The sequence below is a fragment of the Gigantopelta aegis genome, chromosome 8 (assembly GCF_016097555.1).
Source record: "Gigantopelta aegis isolate Gae_Host chromosome 8, Gae_host_genome, whole genome shotgun sequence".
Classification (NCBI taxonomy): Eukaryota; Metazoa; Mollusca; class Gastropoda; order Neomphalida; family Peltospiridae; genus Gigantopelta; species Gigantopelta aegis.
In genome coordinates this window covers 53,006,128-53,024,366 of record NC_054706.1, presented here as the reverse complement: position 1 = coordinate 53,024,366, position 18,239 = coordinate 53,006,128, and the positions used below count along the sequence as shown (strand labels likewise).

At 36.5% G+C, this 18,239-nt stretch overlaps 1 protein-coding gene across 1 annotated transcript; it reads left to right on the top strand.

Annotated features, from left to right (window-relative positions):
- Nucleotides 1–588: 588 nt before the first annotated feature.
- LOC121378877 lies at nucleotides 589–14,046 on the top strand. Its single transcript, XM_041507231.1, has 5 exons — nucleotides 589–697; nucleotides 3,003–3,264; nucleotides 3,884–3,945; nucleotides 11,444–11,569; nucleotides 12,848–14,046. The coding sequence occupies exons 1-5, from the start codon at nucleotides 650–652 to the stop codon at nucleotides 14,012–14,014; spliced, it is 1,665 nt and encodes a 554-aa protein (XP_041363165.1). The 5' UTR covers nucleotides 589–649; the 3' UTR covers nucleotides 14,015–14,046.
- The last annotated feature ends 4,193 nt before the right edge of the window (nucleotides 14,047–18,239 follow it).

Genomic DNA, 18,239 nt, shown 5'->3' with positions numbered 1-18,239 from the left:
TAAACTACTTTTGCTAAGTTCGTAGCTTAGCTTCACTTGAACACCAGACAGGATTTACTGGATAATGATGTTGAATTTGCTGCGTTATTTTGACTGTTTATCTGCTGCTGTAAATAAATCTGAAATGATGTTTTCTGCCATTCCTGACTTGTTCCTTTTATTCGCCGTTATGCTTGCAATACAGTATCGTTTGAAACGAGGAAGCAGATGATAGTGGTAAAGCGCTCGCTTAATGTGCGGTCGATCTACGATCGATCCCCATCGGTGGGCCCATTGGGCTATTTCTCGTAGCTCGTGCACCACGACTGGTATATCAAAGGTCATGGTATGTGCTATCCTGTCTGCGGGATAATGCATATAAAATATACCTTGCTAATAATGGAACAAATGTAGCGGGTGTCATCTCTAAGACTATATATGTCAAAGTTACCAAATGGTTGACATCCAATAGCCGATGATAAATACATCAATATGCTCTAGTGGTTTCGTTAAACAAAACAGACGTTATTGATTTCATTCAATATAACAAAAGCCCAAGCCCAAGGTGATAGATCCTTGATGCAGAGGTGTTGATTTGTCACGTGACAACCGGAACATGAGGAGCATGTATCAGCTGGTTGAGTATAATTACAGTTGATGTTTTTCTGTGATGACCGATCATATGCCAGTAACTTGTATAGGCAGAGTCAAACACGGGGTAAGTGTGTTGATCTTTTTAATATAATAATATATACCATACGAGTAGTGACAGTGATGCTCAAACGTCAGGGAGCATAACACAACTAACATGTCTCCTTAAATATATAAATATATTTCACATAATGTATATGTATGTGTATGTATATGTATATGTGTATGTGTATGTGTATGTATATGTATATGTATATGTATATGTATATGTATATGTATATATCTTTATTATACAACATCTAGTGAAATATCTTAAAATATCAGTAAAATAAAAGTGTTATCAGTCACTAAAATGTGTTATCGTCACTGTAAAAGGCATTTAAAAAATAAAGGTAAATTGCCAAAAGTTATATAATAAATAGAAAATTTCATGTTTGTGAAGTTTGCAATCATATCACACTCGTCGCGTCGTGAGATATGATTGCTAACTTCACTCGATGAGATATAAATCATATTTGACAAAAAACATGAACTATCCTCAATGTATATGTATATGTCACATTGTATGTGTGTGTGTGTGTATGTATGTGTGTATGTGTGTATGTATGTATGTGTGTGTGTGTGTGTGTATGTGTATGTGTGTGTGTGTGTATGTGTATGTCTATGTCTATGTATATGTATGCACATGTCTTTGTTTTTCATATATATTATTATGTATATATAGTGTGATCTGTAAATATGGTAATTCATGAAATACATATAAAAATAAATGTCTCTGATGATAGTGGATCATAATTTCACTATTATTATTACTAATAAGAGAAGAACAATTGATACGATCTAATTTGTTAAAGGTTTTGGGGTTTTTTTAAACATGAAAAACAACAAATAACTTAAAGGGACATACCCTAGTTTTTAAACACCAAGGCATATTTTTTACTATTGGAGCTGTTTTTGATAACGGAAATCATACTTTACATAGATTTTATTGTTTAGATTATCGATTTCCGTACATTCGAAGTGCTTTTGGTCATCCCGGTGTTTTTAATATCACAAAATGCATTTCTCATATTTTTAAAAACGCACGTGCGTCTGAGACAACAGTTATGGAATCGAGTTTTAGTCTAATTTTAGAGGGTATTTCCCCATTTCAAAGTCGCAGACTCATGTTTCACTCAGTTGTAACTTTATCCAAATATGTTACACGTTTGTAGATTAACTAAACGTAGTGTTAATTTTCACATGTTGAAACTAGGGTATATCCCCTTAAAAGAGATATAGCAATAATATAATATTACGTAATGTGTATACCACAAGGACTTAGATCACCCCAACTATATTCTAGAAATTAGAATTTTTGCGAAATGTTATAATTTTGTGACATTATTGTGGGGCGAGGCAGGGTGGGGTGGTGGCATTTTAAGTATCGGTTAATATAAGAGTGAAGAAAATGTATTTTAAATGCAAATAATTCTAAATTGTTTTTATGGAAGGACCTTCTTTAGGCACTGTCACTAACCCTAACCCTAACTCTGTTTATTGTAAGTATTTATAATGTTCTTTTATACGTGACAGTGCCAAAGGAAAGTTCTACCGTTTTTATTGTTGTTTCTGCCCAGCACCACTAACATTATAATCACTCATAAACAAGTCAAAACAGACCTTGTAAATCATTTCATCACTTTAGGAGGCACGTTGTACTGAAGGTAATATTGCTGCGTTCATTGGAAGTCTTGAATATCAGATATCAAAAGTTGTGAAGAGTGTTCGTTTGGCTTGTGAACTGGCGTAAGATTTTCTGTCTCAATCTTCACAACTCAATGACAAAATGGTGGTACAAACACATATCATTCGTGCAGTTATTAGTTGGGGTCTTTGCGATTGGAGTGACAGTGCAGATTGTCTATAAATTACATGAACACTCTCCCCTTGGTGAAGTCGTTTTGACAATTTGGAACTTGAGAATTCACGATCTTCACGAGCATCAAATGAAAGCTCTCCAATTGGTGAAGTCGTTTTGACAATTTGGAACTTGAGAATTCACGATATTCACGAGCACCAAATGAACGCTCTCCAATTGGTGAAGTTGTTTTGACAATTTGGAACTTGAGAATTCGCAATATTCACGAGCACGAAATGAACGCTCTCCAATTGGTGAAGTCATTTTAACAATTTGGAACTTGATATTTCATAATATCACTAGCACCAAATGAACGCTCTCCAATTGGTGAAGTCGTTTTCACAATTTGGAACTTGAGATTTCACGATCTTCACGAGCATCAAATGAACGCAGCAGACGTGTATGTCTGTTAATTATACCATCCCATTCTAATGAGACTCTACACGTGATTCGTCTACTTTGCAAACTGTAGATCTCTAACTGTCTTGGCCTGTGTGACAAGAAGATGAAGATTCGCAGTATCAGGATGGTGGAACTCTTTCTTATCGTTGTCCTATTATGGGCAGCTTCTTGGCTCTTCGTGCGGTGGAGACAGACGCCCAGCCCCTGTCCCGGTTCGTCTTCCGCCAATCTGCCTGTGGCTGGACAGTCACGTGTGGAAGATTTCCACGTAAAACAAGACAGCGGCGCCGAGCTGGAGATCCCAGTGTACATTGTGGAGGAACACCATGAGGGTGAGTTGTTTGTTTTTTTGGAATATTCGAGCTGTACATAAACAAAAGACATTTTTCACTAAAGGAGCCGGATTTAGCCCAGTCGGTTGATTGCTCGCTTGAGGTTCTTGCGTCGCAGGATCGAACCACCTCAGTGGATCCATTCAATTGATTGTTTTTTTCTCGTTCCAACCAGTGCATCACAACTGGTCAAACGCAGTGGTATGCGCTTTCCTGTCTGTGAGAAAGTACATATAAAAGATCCCTTGCTGTGTTAGGAAAAATGTAGCAGGTTTCCTTTGATGACTACGAGTCTGAATTACCAAATGTTTGACATCCAATAGCCGATGACTAATTAATCAATATGCTTTAGTGGTGTCGTTAAACAAAGCAAACACATTTTCCGCTGAATTAATAACCAATAGAGTCGGTATTTTTTCAACATTCATACTGAATAACACCTTGAATACTGGAATACCAAGTAATATTGGAATTTCAGTCTTCCTAAAGACACGCATCTGATAGTAGATCATGAATGCAATCATGACTTTGTCTAACGTTTTTTCTTGTGCATGGATACGATTTTGATCATGGAATACGGTTTTGTCATTCAGATTTATATTTGCCTTGTTTCTTTTAGTGATAAAGTACTGGTTTAATGCTGCTAATAAAGGTTACATTAAGAAGAAAGGAAACGTTCTGGTAAGTGTTAATTGCTACCAAGTATTCACAATGGCCGACTTAAACAAAATATCGCGTGATTGGTTCATTAATTAGCAAGTGAGTTTGAAAAGGTGCTCTTTACAAACAGGTAAAAAATGAAATTTTATGTAGAAGAAACATAATCGAAATGTCCTTTATATATATATATATTTGTTACACAAGATGCGTCTTAGGGGTGGGACGTAGTCCAGTGGTAAAGCGCTCGCTTGATGCGCGGTCGGTTTGGGATCGACCCCCGTCGGTGGGCCCATTGAGCTATTTCGTGTAATGTACCACAACTGTTGTAATGTACCACAACTGGTATATCAAATACCGTGGTATGTACTATCCTGTCTGTGGGATGGTGCATATAAAAGATCCCTTGCTACTAATGAACAAAAATGACCATATGTGTGACCATATATTTGACATCCAATAGCCGATGATTAATAAATCAATGTGCTCTAGTGGTGTCGTTAAACAAAACAAACTTCTTCAAGATGCTCTTTGGAACAGGTGTCTTTATATATACCTCTCATAGCAAACTTGATCTTTTAAAATAGGGAGAGGGACGTATCCCAGTGGTAAAGGGCTTGCCTGATGCGCCGTCGGTCTAAGATCGACCCCCGTCGGTGAGCCCATTGATCTATTTCTCATTCCAGTCAGTACACCACGACTGATATAGCAAAGGCCGTGGTATGTGATAGCATGGTTGTGGGATGGTGCATATTTTTTTTTAAACCCATCCTTTGCTATTAATGGAAAAATGTAGCGGGTTTCCTCTCCAAGACTACATTTTGTCATCCAATAGCCGATGGTTAATAAATCAATGTGCTCTAGTGGTGTCGTTAAAACAAAACAAACTTTAAGTTTTTTTACTTTTAAAATGAGACGAGGGGAGCGAACATGAGGTGAACGAGATGGGTTTGCTGTGGTTGGCACAACAGTACAGTGGACCAGAGTTGTATCAAATCTGACCTTTGACATGCAGTGTATCACTGTCCTACGTTTGTTGCCCTAACAGGACTTTTATTCAATAATAATAATGATATTGCCATATTTCGAAGACAAGATACACTAAACCAATAAAACTATTTTAAAAATTAATTATGTTGACGCTTTGCACATTTCAACAAGACAATGCATAACACAACAAACAATCCGATGTGTCCATTCATTGTCATCATTCAACTATCTTGTTATTCTAATAGACTAACTTGGGACGCCCAAGCTGTCAAACATTTGCAGGTAGGAAATGTCTTTGTCTCAGGTATCGTGTAACAACTAACTAAGACAGACCAAATATTACCATTGTGCAATTCAGCATAAGACGTGTCCTAAATGTACTGGGCACGAATCTTCTTGTGTATAAAATGGCAATGTGTACGAAACGTCCAGGGACAAAACTAAATGGGTACGAAACGTTCAGGGACAAAATTAAATGGGTACGAAACGTCCAGGGACAAAACTAAATGGGTACGAAACGTCCCGTGAAAGATAGCCATAAAAGATAATTCTATCATTCAGCTGATCCAAAACTGTCATCGGGTGTTAGGGAGAAAGTGTAAACACATGATGTTAGGATTTGCATGGCATATTAGTGTTCGAAATAAGCACATGTCCATTTGTCCTGACAAGTGAAAATGTGCTTGGACAAACGTATTTCATCCAGTCCCTAGTTCCATCCAGCGAAAATAAATTATAATTTGGTTAATCTACAAACCTGTAACACACTTAGATCACGTTTTTATCAAATGGGGTGAAAAAGCAGGTTTTATATCGATAAATATCATGGGAATCCCCATGTCCCATTTGCTTGAAATAATTTTGAAAGATAGTATTCTGATGTCACCGATAGATGTCGCTCGAAGCACAACAATGCCTACGTCACGACAAATTTCACAGTGGGCACAGACTTGGGGTGCGTTCTTTTCACCTCTCCTGGACACATTTATTGGTTTTAAGGGTTTGTAACGTTTTGTATTGAGACACTTACTTGTCTGAACTTTATTGTTACTGAAAATGTTCACGAACTGTGAAGAAAAATCTCACAAATGAACAACAACAAATCGGATGTTGATTGCGCGAACCGTGCACGAGAAAACAAACCGAACCAAAATGGCCTCAGACCACAATTAATTTCGCTATATGTTTCTATATAGCCTTAGTGGCTATAACATTTTTATTAATATCAGCAGGCCCGTGAAGTTTTGTATGTACCTTTGCCTGCATGGGGGACACATACCCTGAAAAGGACAACCCCTGTTGTCCAGCTCTTTCTCCCAGCATATTGGTTTAAACAGACACACCCTCTAAACCAGGCCGGAGTACACCCATTTTACACAAAAAGCACTACTTTTGCATGGGCCGGAATTACCACAAACAAGTCTTCAATGTCAGCAAGTTACACATGTTTACAAACTACATGCTATCCCCTGTCACTTCAGTCAAATAGTTGCCACTTCATAGCTGTCTGCCATGAAATAATCACAGTCAAACAGCAGACTACTTGCGCGGTGAAACTTCCGGAAACAACCAAATGGGAAGATAACTGTAATCTGAGGCCAAATGATAACGGTCACGTGGTATACCAACGTCTGTGACATTGAAATGGAAATATCCCGTCTAAAAATAGATTAGACCTTGTCTGCTAAACGTTTTTTTCTCAAAGATGCGTGCGTTTTTAAGAAATAAGAAAAATGCATTTTGTGGTATTACAAAAACCAGGATTACCAGGATTACCAAAAAACACTTCAGGTGAATGGAAATGTATATTCTAAATAATAAACGGTAAGTAAAGTGCAATTTTATTTGTGAAAAAATGGGTTTAATAGCGAAAAACAACGCCGTAATGGTTAACAACTAGCCGTAACTAGGGTGTGTCCCTTTAATGGTTGTCCTATGGTTGTAAAATGTTCAGTGCAGTTTCAGTTTAGCAGTAAAAAAACGTCATCCTTGCACTTGAATGAAGCAGATAACTTATTTGGAAAAGTAAAAATATTGGCAGAGAAGTAGATTTCTAGATGTACTTCTCTGGTGGACTAATGAACAGTTTTGCTTATTTCTATCACTGCATATGTACGCACTGTACATATAATAAAAAATAAATAATAAAACTTACCAATACCTTTCAGTTGATAAGGTTTATTATTATTTTATTATTACATGTACTGTGCGTACATATGCAGTATTATACCTTTCAGTTGATAAGGTTTATTATTTATTTTATTATTACATGTGCCGTGCGTACATATGCAGTTATTATACCTTTCATTTGATAAGGTTTATTATTTATTTTCGTATTACATGTACTGTGCGTACATATGCAGTTATTATACCTTTCAGTTGATAAGGTTTATTATTATTTCGTATTACATGTACTGTGCGTACATATGCAGTATTATACCTTTCAGTTGATAAGGTTTATTATTTATTTTGTATTACATGTACTGTGCGTACATATGCAGTTATTATATCTTTCAGTTGATAAGGTTTATTATTTATTTCGTATTACATGTACTGTGCGTACATATGCAGTTATTATACCTTTCAGTTGATAAGGTTTATTATTATTTTGTATTACATGTACTGTGCGTACATATGCAGTTATTATATCTTTCAGTTGATAAGGTTTATTATTTATTTCGTATTACATGTACTGTGCGTACATATGCAGTTATTATACCTTTCAGTTGATAAGGTTTATTATTATTTTCGTATTACATGTACTGTGCGTACATATGCAGTTATTATATCTTTCAGTTGATAAGGTTTATTATTTATTTCGTATTACATGTACTGTGCGTACATATGCAGTTATTATATCTTTCAGTTGATAAGGTTTATTATTATTTTCGTATTACATGTACTGTGCGTACATATGCAGTATTATACCTTTCAGTTGATAAGGTTTATTATTTATTTCGTATTACATGTACTGTGCGTACATATGCAGTTATTATATCTTTCAGTTGATAAGGTTTATTATTATTTTCGTATTACATGTACTGTGCGTACATATGCAGTTATTATACATTTCAGTTGATAAGGTTTATTATTATTTCGTATTACATGTACTGTGCGTACATATGCAGTTATTATACCTTTCAGTTGATAAGGTTTATTATTTATTTTGTATTACATGTACTGTGCGTACATATGCAGTTATTATATCTTTCAGTTGATAAGGTTTATTATTATTTCGTATTACATGTACTGTGCGTACATATGCAGTTATTATATCTTTCAGTTGATAAGGTTTATTATTATTTTCGTATTACATGTACTGTGCGTACATATGCAGTATTATACCTTTCAGTTGATAAGGTTTATTATTATTTTCGTATTACATGTACTGTGCGTACATATGCAGTTATTATATCTTTCAGTTGATAAGGTTTATTATTTATTTCGTATTACATGTACTGTGCGTACATATGCAGTTATTATATCTTTCAGTTGATAAGGTTTATTATTATTTTCGTATTACATGTACTGTGCGTACATATGCAGTTATTATATCTTTCAGTTGATAAGGTTTATTATTTATTTCGTATTACATGTACTGTGCGTACATATGCAGTTATTATACATTTCAGTTGATAAGGTTTATTATTATTTCGTATTACATGTACTGTGCGTACATATGCAGTTATTATATCTTTCAGTTGATAAGGTTTATTATTTATTTTGTATTACATGTACTGTGCGTACATATGCAGTTATTATATCTTTCAGTTGATAAGGTTTATTATTATTTTGTATTACATGTACTGTGCGTACATATGCAGTTATTATATCTTTCAGTTGATAAGGTTTATTATTATTTCGTATTACATGTACTGTGCGTACATATGCAGTTATTATATCTTTCAGTTGATAAGGTTTATTATTATTTTCGTATTACATGTACTGTGCGTACATATGCAGTTATTATATCTTTCAGTTGATAAGGTTTATTATTATTTTCGTATTACATGTACTGTGCGTACATATGCAGTTATTATATCTTTCAGTTGATAAGGTTTATTATTATTTTCGTATTACATGTACTGTGCGTACATATGCAGTTATTATATCTTTCAGTTGATAAGGTTTATTATTATTTCGTATTACATGTACTGTGCGTACATATGCAGTTATTATATCTTTCAGTTGATAAGGTTTATTATTATTTCGTATTACATGTACTGTGCGTACATATGCAGTTATTATATCTTTCAGTTGATAAGGTTTATTATTATTTCGTATTACATGTACTGTGCGTACATATGCAGTTATTATATCTTTCAGTTGATAAGGTTTATTATTATTTTCGTATTACATGTACTGTGCGTACATATGCAGTTATTATATCTTTCAGTTGATAAGGTTTATTATTTATTTCGTATTACATGTACTGTGCGTACATATGCAGTTATTATACCTTTCAGTTGATAAGGTTTATTATTTATTTCGTATTACATGTACTGTGCGTACATATGCAGTTATTATACATTTCAGTTGATAAGGTTTATTATTATTTCGTATTACATGTACTGTGCGTACATATGCAGTTATTATACCTTTCAGTTGATAAGGTTTATTATTATTTCGTATTACATGTACTGTGCGTACATATGCAGTTATTATACCTTTCAGTTGATAAGGTTTATTATTTATTTTGTATTACATGTACTGTGCGTACATATGCAGTTATTATATCTTTCAGTTGATAAGGTTTATTATTTATTTTGTATTACATGTACTGTGCGTACATATGCAGTTATTATACCTTTCAGTTGATAAGGTTTATTATTATTTTCGTATTACATGTACTGTGCGTACATATGCAGTTATTATACCTTTCAGTTGATAAGGTTTATTATTTATTTCGTATTACATGTACTGTGCGTACATATGCAGTTATTATATCTTTCAGTTGATAAGGTTTATTATTATTTTCGTATTACATGTACTGTGCGTACATATGCAGTTATTATATCTTTCAGTTGATAAGGTTTATTATTATTTCGTATTACATGTACTGTGCGTACATATGCAGTTATTATATCTTTCAGTTGATAAGGTTTATTATTTATTTCGTATTACATGTACTGTGCGTACATATGCAGTTATTATATCTTTCAGTTGATAAGGTTTATTATTTATTTCGTATTACATGTACTGTGCGTACATATGCAGTTATTATATCTTTCAGTTGATAAGGTTTATTATTATTTTCGTATTACATGTACTGTGCGTACATATGCAGTTATTATATCTTTCAGTTGATAAGGTTTATTATTTATTTCGTATTACATGTACTGTGCGTACATATGCAGTTATTATATCTTTCAGTTGATAAGGTTTATTATTTATTTTGTATTACATGTACTGTGCGTACATATGCAGTTATTATATCTTTCAGTTGATAAGGTTTATTATTTATTTCGTATTACATGTACTGTGCGTACATATGCAGTTATTATATCTTTCAGTTGATAAGGTTTATTATTATTTTCGTATTACATGTACTGTGCGTACATATGCAGTTATTATATCTTTCAGTTGATAAGGTTTATTATTATTTCGTATTACATGTACTGTGCGTACATATGCAGTTATTATATCTTTCAGTTGATAAGGTTTATTATTTATTTTGTATTACATGTACTGTGCGTACATATGCAGTTATTATATCTTTCAGTTGATAAGGTTTATTATTTATTTCGTATTACATGTACTGTGCGTACATATGCAGTTATTATATCTTTCAGTTGATAAGGTTTATTATTATTTTCGTATTACATGTACTGTGCGTACATATGCAGTTATTATATCTTTCAGTTGATAAGGTTTATTATTATTTCGTATTACATGTACTGTGCGTACATATGCAGTTATTATATCTTTCAGTTGATAAGGTTTATTATTTATTTTGTATTACATGTACTGTGCGTACATATGCAGTTATTATATCTTTCAGTTGATAAGGTTTATTATTTATTTCGTATTACATGTACTGTGCGTACATATGCAGTTATTATATCTTTCAGTTGATAAGGTTTATTATTATTTTCGTATTACATGTACTGTGCGTACATATGCAGTTATTATATCTTTCAGGGGGCAGGGCGTAGCCCAGTGGTAAAGCGCTCGCTTGATGCGCGGTCGGTTTGGGGCCGATTGCCGTCGGTGGGCCCATTGGGCTATTTGTCGTTCCAGCCAGTGCACCACGACTGGTATACCAAAGGCCGTGGTATGTGCTATCATGTCTGTTGAATGATGCATATAAAAGATCCCTTGCTACTAATGAGCGGGTTTCCTCTCTAAGACTATATGTCATAATTACCAAGTGTTTGGCATCCAATAGCCGATGATTAGTGGATCAATGTGCTCTAGTGATATCGTTAAACAAAGCTAACTGGTTGTTTGCATATGTACGCACAGTACATGTAATAATAATAATAATTAAAAAAACCCAAAAAAACTTTACCAATTGGATTATGCCTTTCAGCTTCACATAGACGGACATTCTGACGGTGGACCTCCTGAAAGGTGGATGCTCGGTCCTCTGTTTCGATACCCCGCCAGCAGCGAAGACATTACCGCCATGATGCAGCGAAACGACGTATTCATCTTAGTAAGAAAATGAGTCTCCATATATTATATTATATTACTCCAGTCACTTGGAGTTTTTCTTTCGTTTTGGTGGGTTTTTCTTGTTTCGATTGAAAATATATTTTATTGCATAAATAACAAAATGATTTGACACAAGTTTATCAACTTACTAGTCTCTCTCCTCTCCTATATAATGACGACAATTACTTAATTATAATATAATAGAAATGTATTCATATAAAATGTGTATACAAATGCATTTTAATAACAATCAAATTGAGAAAAAGAGGGTATTATTTTCTTGTTGGTTGTTTGTTTGTTGGTGGTTTTTTTAAATTAATTTATTTTTGTTTGTTTCTTAAAAGAGAGTGGGTTTTTTCTGGGTCGGGGTGGGGATTTTTGTTTCTTGGTAGATATGTGTGTGTGTGTGTGTGTGTGTGTGTGTGTGTGTGTGTGTGTGGTCTTTTGGGGTTTATTTTTCAGTTGTACATGTATATATATTATTTTCTAAATTCTTCAAAGCATTAACACTGGTGTGGTAATTTAAATGTGATACTTGTTCACATTACAGCAGACAAATATGTACGTAATCATGTAAAATTAACTATATGATAGTTGTATATTATGTGTATAAAACGTAGCATATATAATAGATGTTTTGTGGGTTTGTTAGGTCTCATGTACCTTTTGACTGACTTCCCACGAATTGACAGCGCTAGCGTTTAAATTGCAGACACGAGTTTAGAAAATAACAGCTAGCAGCTTAGGTATTAACCCTTTTTTAACCATGTAGACCATTTCCAACCAACAACCTTAACAAAACATAATATACATAGAAATCTAAGGGTGAAGTGGTTAATACCTAAGGCCTAAAGCATTGTGTTTCCGAAAACCTAGCCCTAACTAGAAAAAAGGGCCTACACTTTTCTTTCTTTTAAAATTAATATGTAGGTGAAAAGAATACATACATAACATTTTTGTTGACCCGCAGAGGTGATGCCCGATTTAAGGAAAAGAGGTTTGTCAGTACCTTAATAATAAAACAACCCAAGTCAATGGTAAATCAAAATAATAAAGTGCAATAATATATTTAATTATAGGCTATTGGCGATATATATATATATATATATATATATATATATATATATATATATAGACAACCACACATAAGCAAGTAACCATATAATGTCCGTACATATAACAGACGATTGTATAACAATATTTTTGTTTGTTTTGTTTAACGACACCACTAGAGCACATTTAATAACAATACACTAATGATTTTATTTATCTACCCCAGGCTGCTGTTCTGACGGGTTTAATCAACCGCTTCATCTGGGTGTTCCCCAACTGGAGCAACAGCGGCATGGAGGGATACAACGCAGAAGACTACGGATCCGTTCGGCTCCGCTACGGCTACCTGTACCGCCGGGATAACGACACGGGTCGACTAGGTCTCGAACTCTGTGCTTGTGCCACGTCAGTGGAATTTGAAATTGAAAACTACTGCTTCATGAATAACGCGCAGTTCTCCGAAGACCAGATAAATTCACTGCCAATCAAGGAATCCGAATGTCACATCAAGAACACGGGTCTGGTTGAGATCGTCCGCGAAAGCAAGGCGATATCTCTTATTAAGTCTGGGACCTGGATAACATCCGAGGACAGCGTCCTGTTGGATGTGGATGAGGACTTCTATGGAGTCGAGGCATCAATCAGGCCGCTGCTTGATGCTGGGGTCGGCGAAGTGGAAATAGAGACGATATCCTTCTGGGTGGAACGAATCGTCTGCGCGTTAAATACACATCAAGAAAGGCAGGTTGACTCGTTTTTCAATTACTTGATTCAAACCATTATCGATTTTAAGATCATCTGTTCGATGAGTTTAAAGGATGAAGATAGCATCTGTGTAAATTCTTCAAAGCTGGTCTCAGCCGCGAAAAAACTGCAGCCAGAGTTCATGAAGAATCTCCGAGAGAGAAATCTGGATCAGTATCTATGCGATCCCGTTAGAAGCAAGTTCGCACTGAACCAACTCATTTTAACATTTTGTAACATGAACGTAGATCAGTTGAAAGCATTATCAGAAGTTGGAATCTGCTTAAACGTGAGCCCCAAAACCATGGATTTTAAAAAGATGTGTGGGATGAGGGTCTGCTATGGCTACAACACGCCTAACGATACTATGGTGGAGTTCCATGTCCCGTCCCTAACAGAAATAGATCAAAGGACGGATACTCTGAAGGACATATTAAAACAAAAACAGTTTGTTCCCGGTGCTGTCACAATCTGTAGATCTACAAGAGATGGCTATACACCGAAGAAATATTTTACCAAAATAGAGTCAGACGTTAAACTTGTACTTAGAGACGCTTTCCCCAGGATAAGAGATGATTCGTTTTACTATGACAAGGACCTGTTAGGAGGACCTTCTGGTTGGCATGGGAGACACTATAGTTTTATGTAGACAAATTTTCCGATAATCCAAAAATAAAAATTCAAAGGTTTCAAAAAGAAAGAAAGTATAATAATCGTAACAAGCAACATTATCATTGTCCTGACTTTATGGCCAACGCTTTGTCGAAAAATATGTTTTTAGCTAACGTTACCACATCTTTGTGGACGACCACAGGGACGGATCCAGGAAATATGGGGGGGGGGGGGGGGGGTTATGGAGTAACCGAGTGAAAAAAAATCAGCCCTCCTCCGCCGTCAAAAAAGTAGAGGCATATCTTTCCAGAAATGTAACAAGAAGTGTACCTTTATGTTGCCACATTCATAAACGTGATGGATAGTTCAATTATCCTATCATTAACTTTATCCAGCTCTTTGGGATCGATCTCTTTCCAGCCAGTGCGCCACGATTGGTATATCAAAGGCCGTGGTATGTACTATTCTGTCTGTGAGATAGTGCATATAAAAGATCCCTTGTTACTAATGGAAAAAATGTACCGTGTTTCCTCTATGAGACTATATGTCATAATGACCAAATGTTTGACATCCAATAGCCGATGATTACTAAATTAATATGATCTAGTGGTGTCGTTAAACAAAACAAAACTTTTTTTATCCAGCTCTATTTACATTTTGACAAACGAACACGCATTTACTTTAGTTTAACATCCAATAGCCGATGTATGTTTTGTTCTGGGGTGTCCTTAAGCATTCATTCATTCATACATTCATTCATTCATTCATACATTCATTCATTCAAATGAACTAGGGGCGGGACGTAGCCCAGTAGTAAAGCGGTCGCCTGATGCTCAGTCAGTCCAGGATCGATCCCTGCTGGTGGGCCTAGTGGCCTATTCCTCGTTCCAGCCAGTGCATAGTAGCAAGGAATCTCTTATATGCACTATCCCACAGACAGGATAGCACATACCACGACCGTTGATATACCAGTCGTGGTACACTGAACGCGAAATAGCTCAATAGGCCCATTGACAGGGGTCGATCCCAGAACGACTGGACATCAAGCGAGCGACGCTTCACCACTGGGCTACGTCTCGCCCCGGCTGTAAATAAGTGGCAATAGTAATAGCATCGTATGTGTGGTAATGCAAGGGAAGCCACTCTGAAATGAGAGAAAGAATTTCAAAACTACTACAAAAAAAAAAAAACTGTTTTAAAATTTATTTATTTATTTATTAGATTGAGTAGAAATTTGCTTCAAGGACCACATACTATAAGAAGCAGCAAAGAAACATATGCGCTCAAGGGTCTTGGGTTGGCAACCGCTGTTCTATAGAGTTTTACTACTACAAAATCTCTAAAACGTGTGTCATTTATGGATTTTTTAAGTTAATCTGTCTACGTGTCATAACCTATTCTGTTGAAATTAATGTTCACGCTACTATGGACTCGTACAATAAATTAACATCCATATAGTGCTGTATTAACCGTATATAAATCGTAGAAGGCAGCGCAGATCTTATTCATGTCATGTGTCATATCATAGGGTTTTACGTGCACATTCAGAACAAGCTGTTGTAGCGCACGCCTGTCGTGGGCACAAGAGCCAGCCTTGGCCGGCTTCTCCGTCCATGACAGGAAAGGTGGGGGGGAGGGGAGAGGAGGGACCGCCTGCACTGGCAGGTGCAAGGGAGCACCAGCAGCCCGATCAAATCGGTAGCAGGCGGGTGGGGGTGGTGGTGGTGCTATGGAATTTGAATGGAGCCGTTAAATGCCAAAGAGAAAAGGGTGCGCAATTTTGATTGAGGGAATTTGGCGCAATTTTGAACGGTCGGTCGAAAGGTGAATGGCCGAGTTAATATAGGTTTTGATATTAGTGAATCGAGAGTAGCTCGTTAATTTTAGACCTTTACGATGCTGTGGTGTCTCCCTAGGTTGCCCATATGGCCCTTATAAAGGGCCTGACCGCTTCTGGTCGAGGCATCACCAAGTACCAAGTTATTACCAGCAGCAAGTATTGGGGGTTTGGGTGGGGGAGGCCGATATTCCATAGTAGGCTACTTTTATATGCACCACCCCACATTGTTACAAGGAAACGTTTTAGAAGGAGAACCGCGTTTTGATCGTTGATGGCGGGTTAATAATACATTTTATGTGAGCTAGACTACATTTAAGAATATTATTGAAGACTGGCGTGCCAATTGAAGATGAATAATATGTTTGATCTATACTAAATAGACGGCCTCGATGGAGTCGTGGTTAGGCCATCGGTCTACAGGCTGGTAGGTACTGGGTTCAGATCCCAGTCGAGGCATGGAATTTTTAATCCAGATACCGACTCCAAACCCTGAGTGAGTGCTCCGCAAGGTTCAATGGGCAGGTGTAAACCACTTGCACCGACCAGTGATCCATAACTGGTTGAACAAAGGCCATGGTTTGTGCTATCCTGCCTGTGGGAAGCGCAAATAAAAAATCCCTTGTTGCCTGTCGTAAAAGAGTAGCCTATGTGGCGACAGCAGGTTTCCTCTAAAAAACAGTGTCAGAATGACCATATGTTTGACGTCCAATAGCCGATGATAAGATAAAAAATCAATGTGCTCTAGTGCCGTCGTTAAATAAAACAAACTTTACTATACTAAATAGTTAAATAATATAATTAATATTGCAACTTTAATAAAACCATTGAGATGATTGGAGAGAGAGAGCGAGCGTTGTTGTCACATAAGCTACTTGTGCCGATAAATCTGCAAGGGGTTTATTTTCATATGCCCTTTGTCGTAGATAAGACAACACATACCACGGCTTTTGGTGTTGCACTACTTGGGATGACGTTTGATTCTATGATCCATCGTGCTATAGGTTGGGGCTATACCACCGAACTGCATCCCTGATAGGACTGACGAACTACAGAAGACAAATTTCATGGTGAGACAAGACAGAGTCCAAGGAAATTTTAATAAGGTGGTGACTGCTATGTCATTCCTACGGAAAAGAAAGAAAAATATTTTATTTAACGACGCACTCAACACATTTTATTTACGGTTATATGACGTCAGACGTATGGTTAAGAACCACATAGATATTGAGAGAGGGAACCCGCTGTCGCCACTTCATGGGCTACACTTTTCGATTAGCAGCACGGGATCTTTTATATGCACCATCCCACAGACAAGGTAGTACATACTACGGCCTTTGATATACCAGTTGTGGTGCACTGGCTGGAACGAGAAATAGCCCAATGGGCCCACCGACGGGGATCGATCCCACGCCGATCGCCCCTCATTTCTACGGATGATACGTCTTTCTTACATGTATTGAATTATTGGGACACCAAATCCAGTTTGGGTTACAGATATTAGGACGATCAGAAAAACATTGAATATATATTACAAAATTGTATTGGTCGAAAACTCAGGCAGCAAACTCAGGATTGTAATATTCCTTGTGGCAGTGAAGGATACACATACAATCTACAATCTGCTCATTTGTTTTGATACCTGTGTTGCCTCTATAGTGTCTGTAAAAACGTTTCCTCGGATAACGCCATCTTGAATAACTCACAGGCGTAGGCATACGTGCTAACTTTTTTTGTTGGAGTGCACGCTGGTTTTTTCCCCGAGTTTTAACAAAAATACCCGAATTTAGATAACAACGTTTATTCACATTAGCATATTACTGCCAAACAGCTATATATAGGCTTGCAAACGAATCACGTCTTTTTTCCTTCTATTTTTTGCATGTATTCAACTAATATTGTGGGTAGAATGGTGGAAATAAATGGTGAAAATGTTTCAGGCCAGCTCATTTTGCCCGAATTTGAGGATATGCTTCAGCACTGGGGTTGCTCTCTCATCCACCCCGTCCCCTGTCTCACAGGCTTATTCTCGCCGGGGATTGTCATGCATCAAATATGAATTGACAAGCGTCAGAAACGTTATATATAAACAGTCGTTTCGACTTCGAGCACAAAATAAATGGAAGGGAGGAAATGTTTTATTTAACAACGCACTCAACACATTTTATTTACAGTTATATGGCGTCAGATATATGGTTAAGGGACCACACAGATACAGAGAGAGGAAACCCGCTGTCGCCACTTCATGGGCTACTTTTTCGATTAGCAGCAAGATATGTTATATGCACCATCCCACAGACAGGGTAGAACATACTACGGCTTTTGATATACCAGTCGTGGTGCACTGGCTGGGACGAGAAATAGTCTAATGGGCCCACTGACGGGGATTGATCCCAAACCGACCGCGCATCAAGCGAACGCTTTA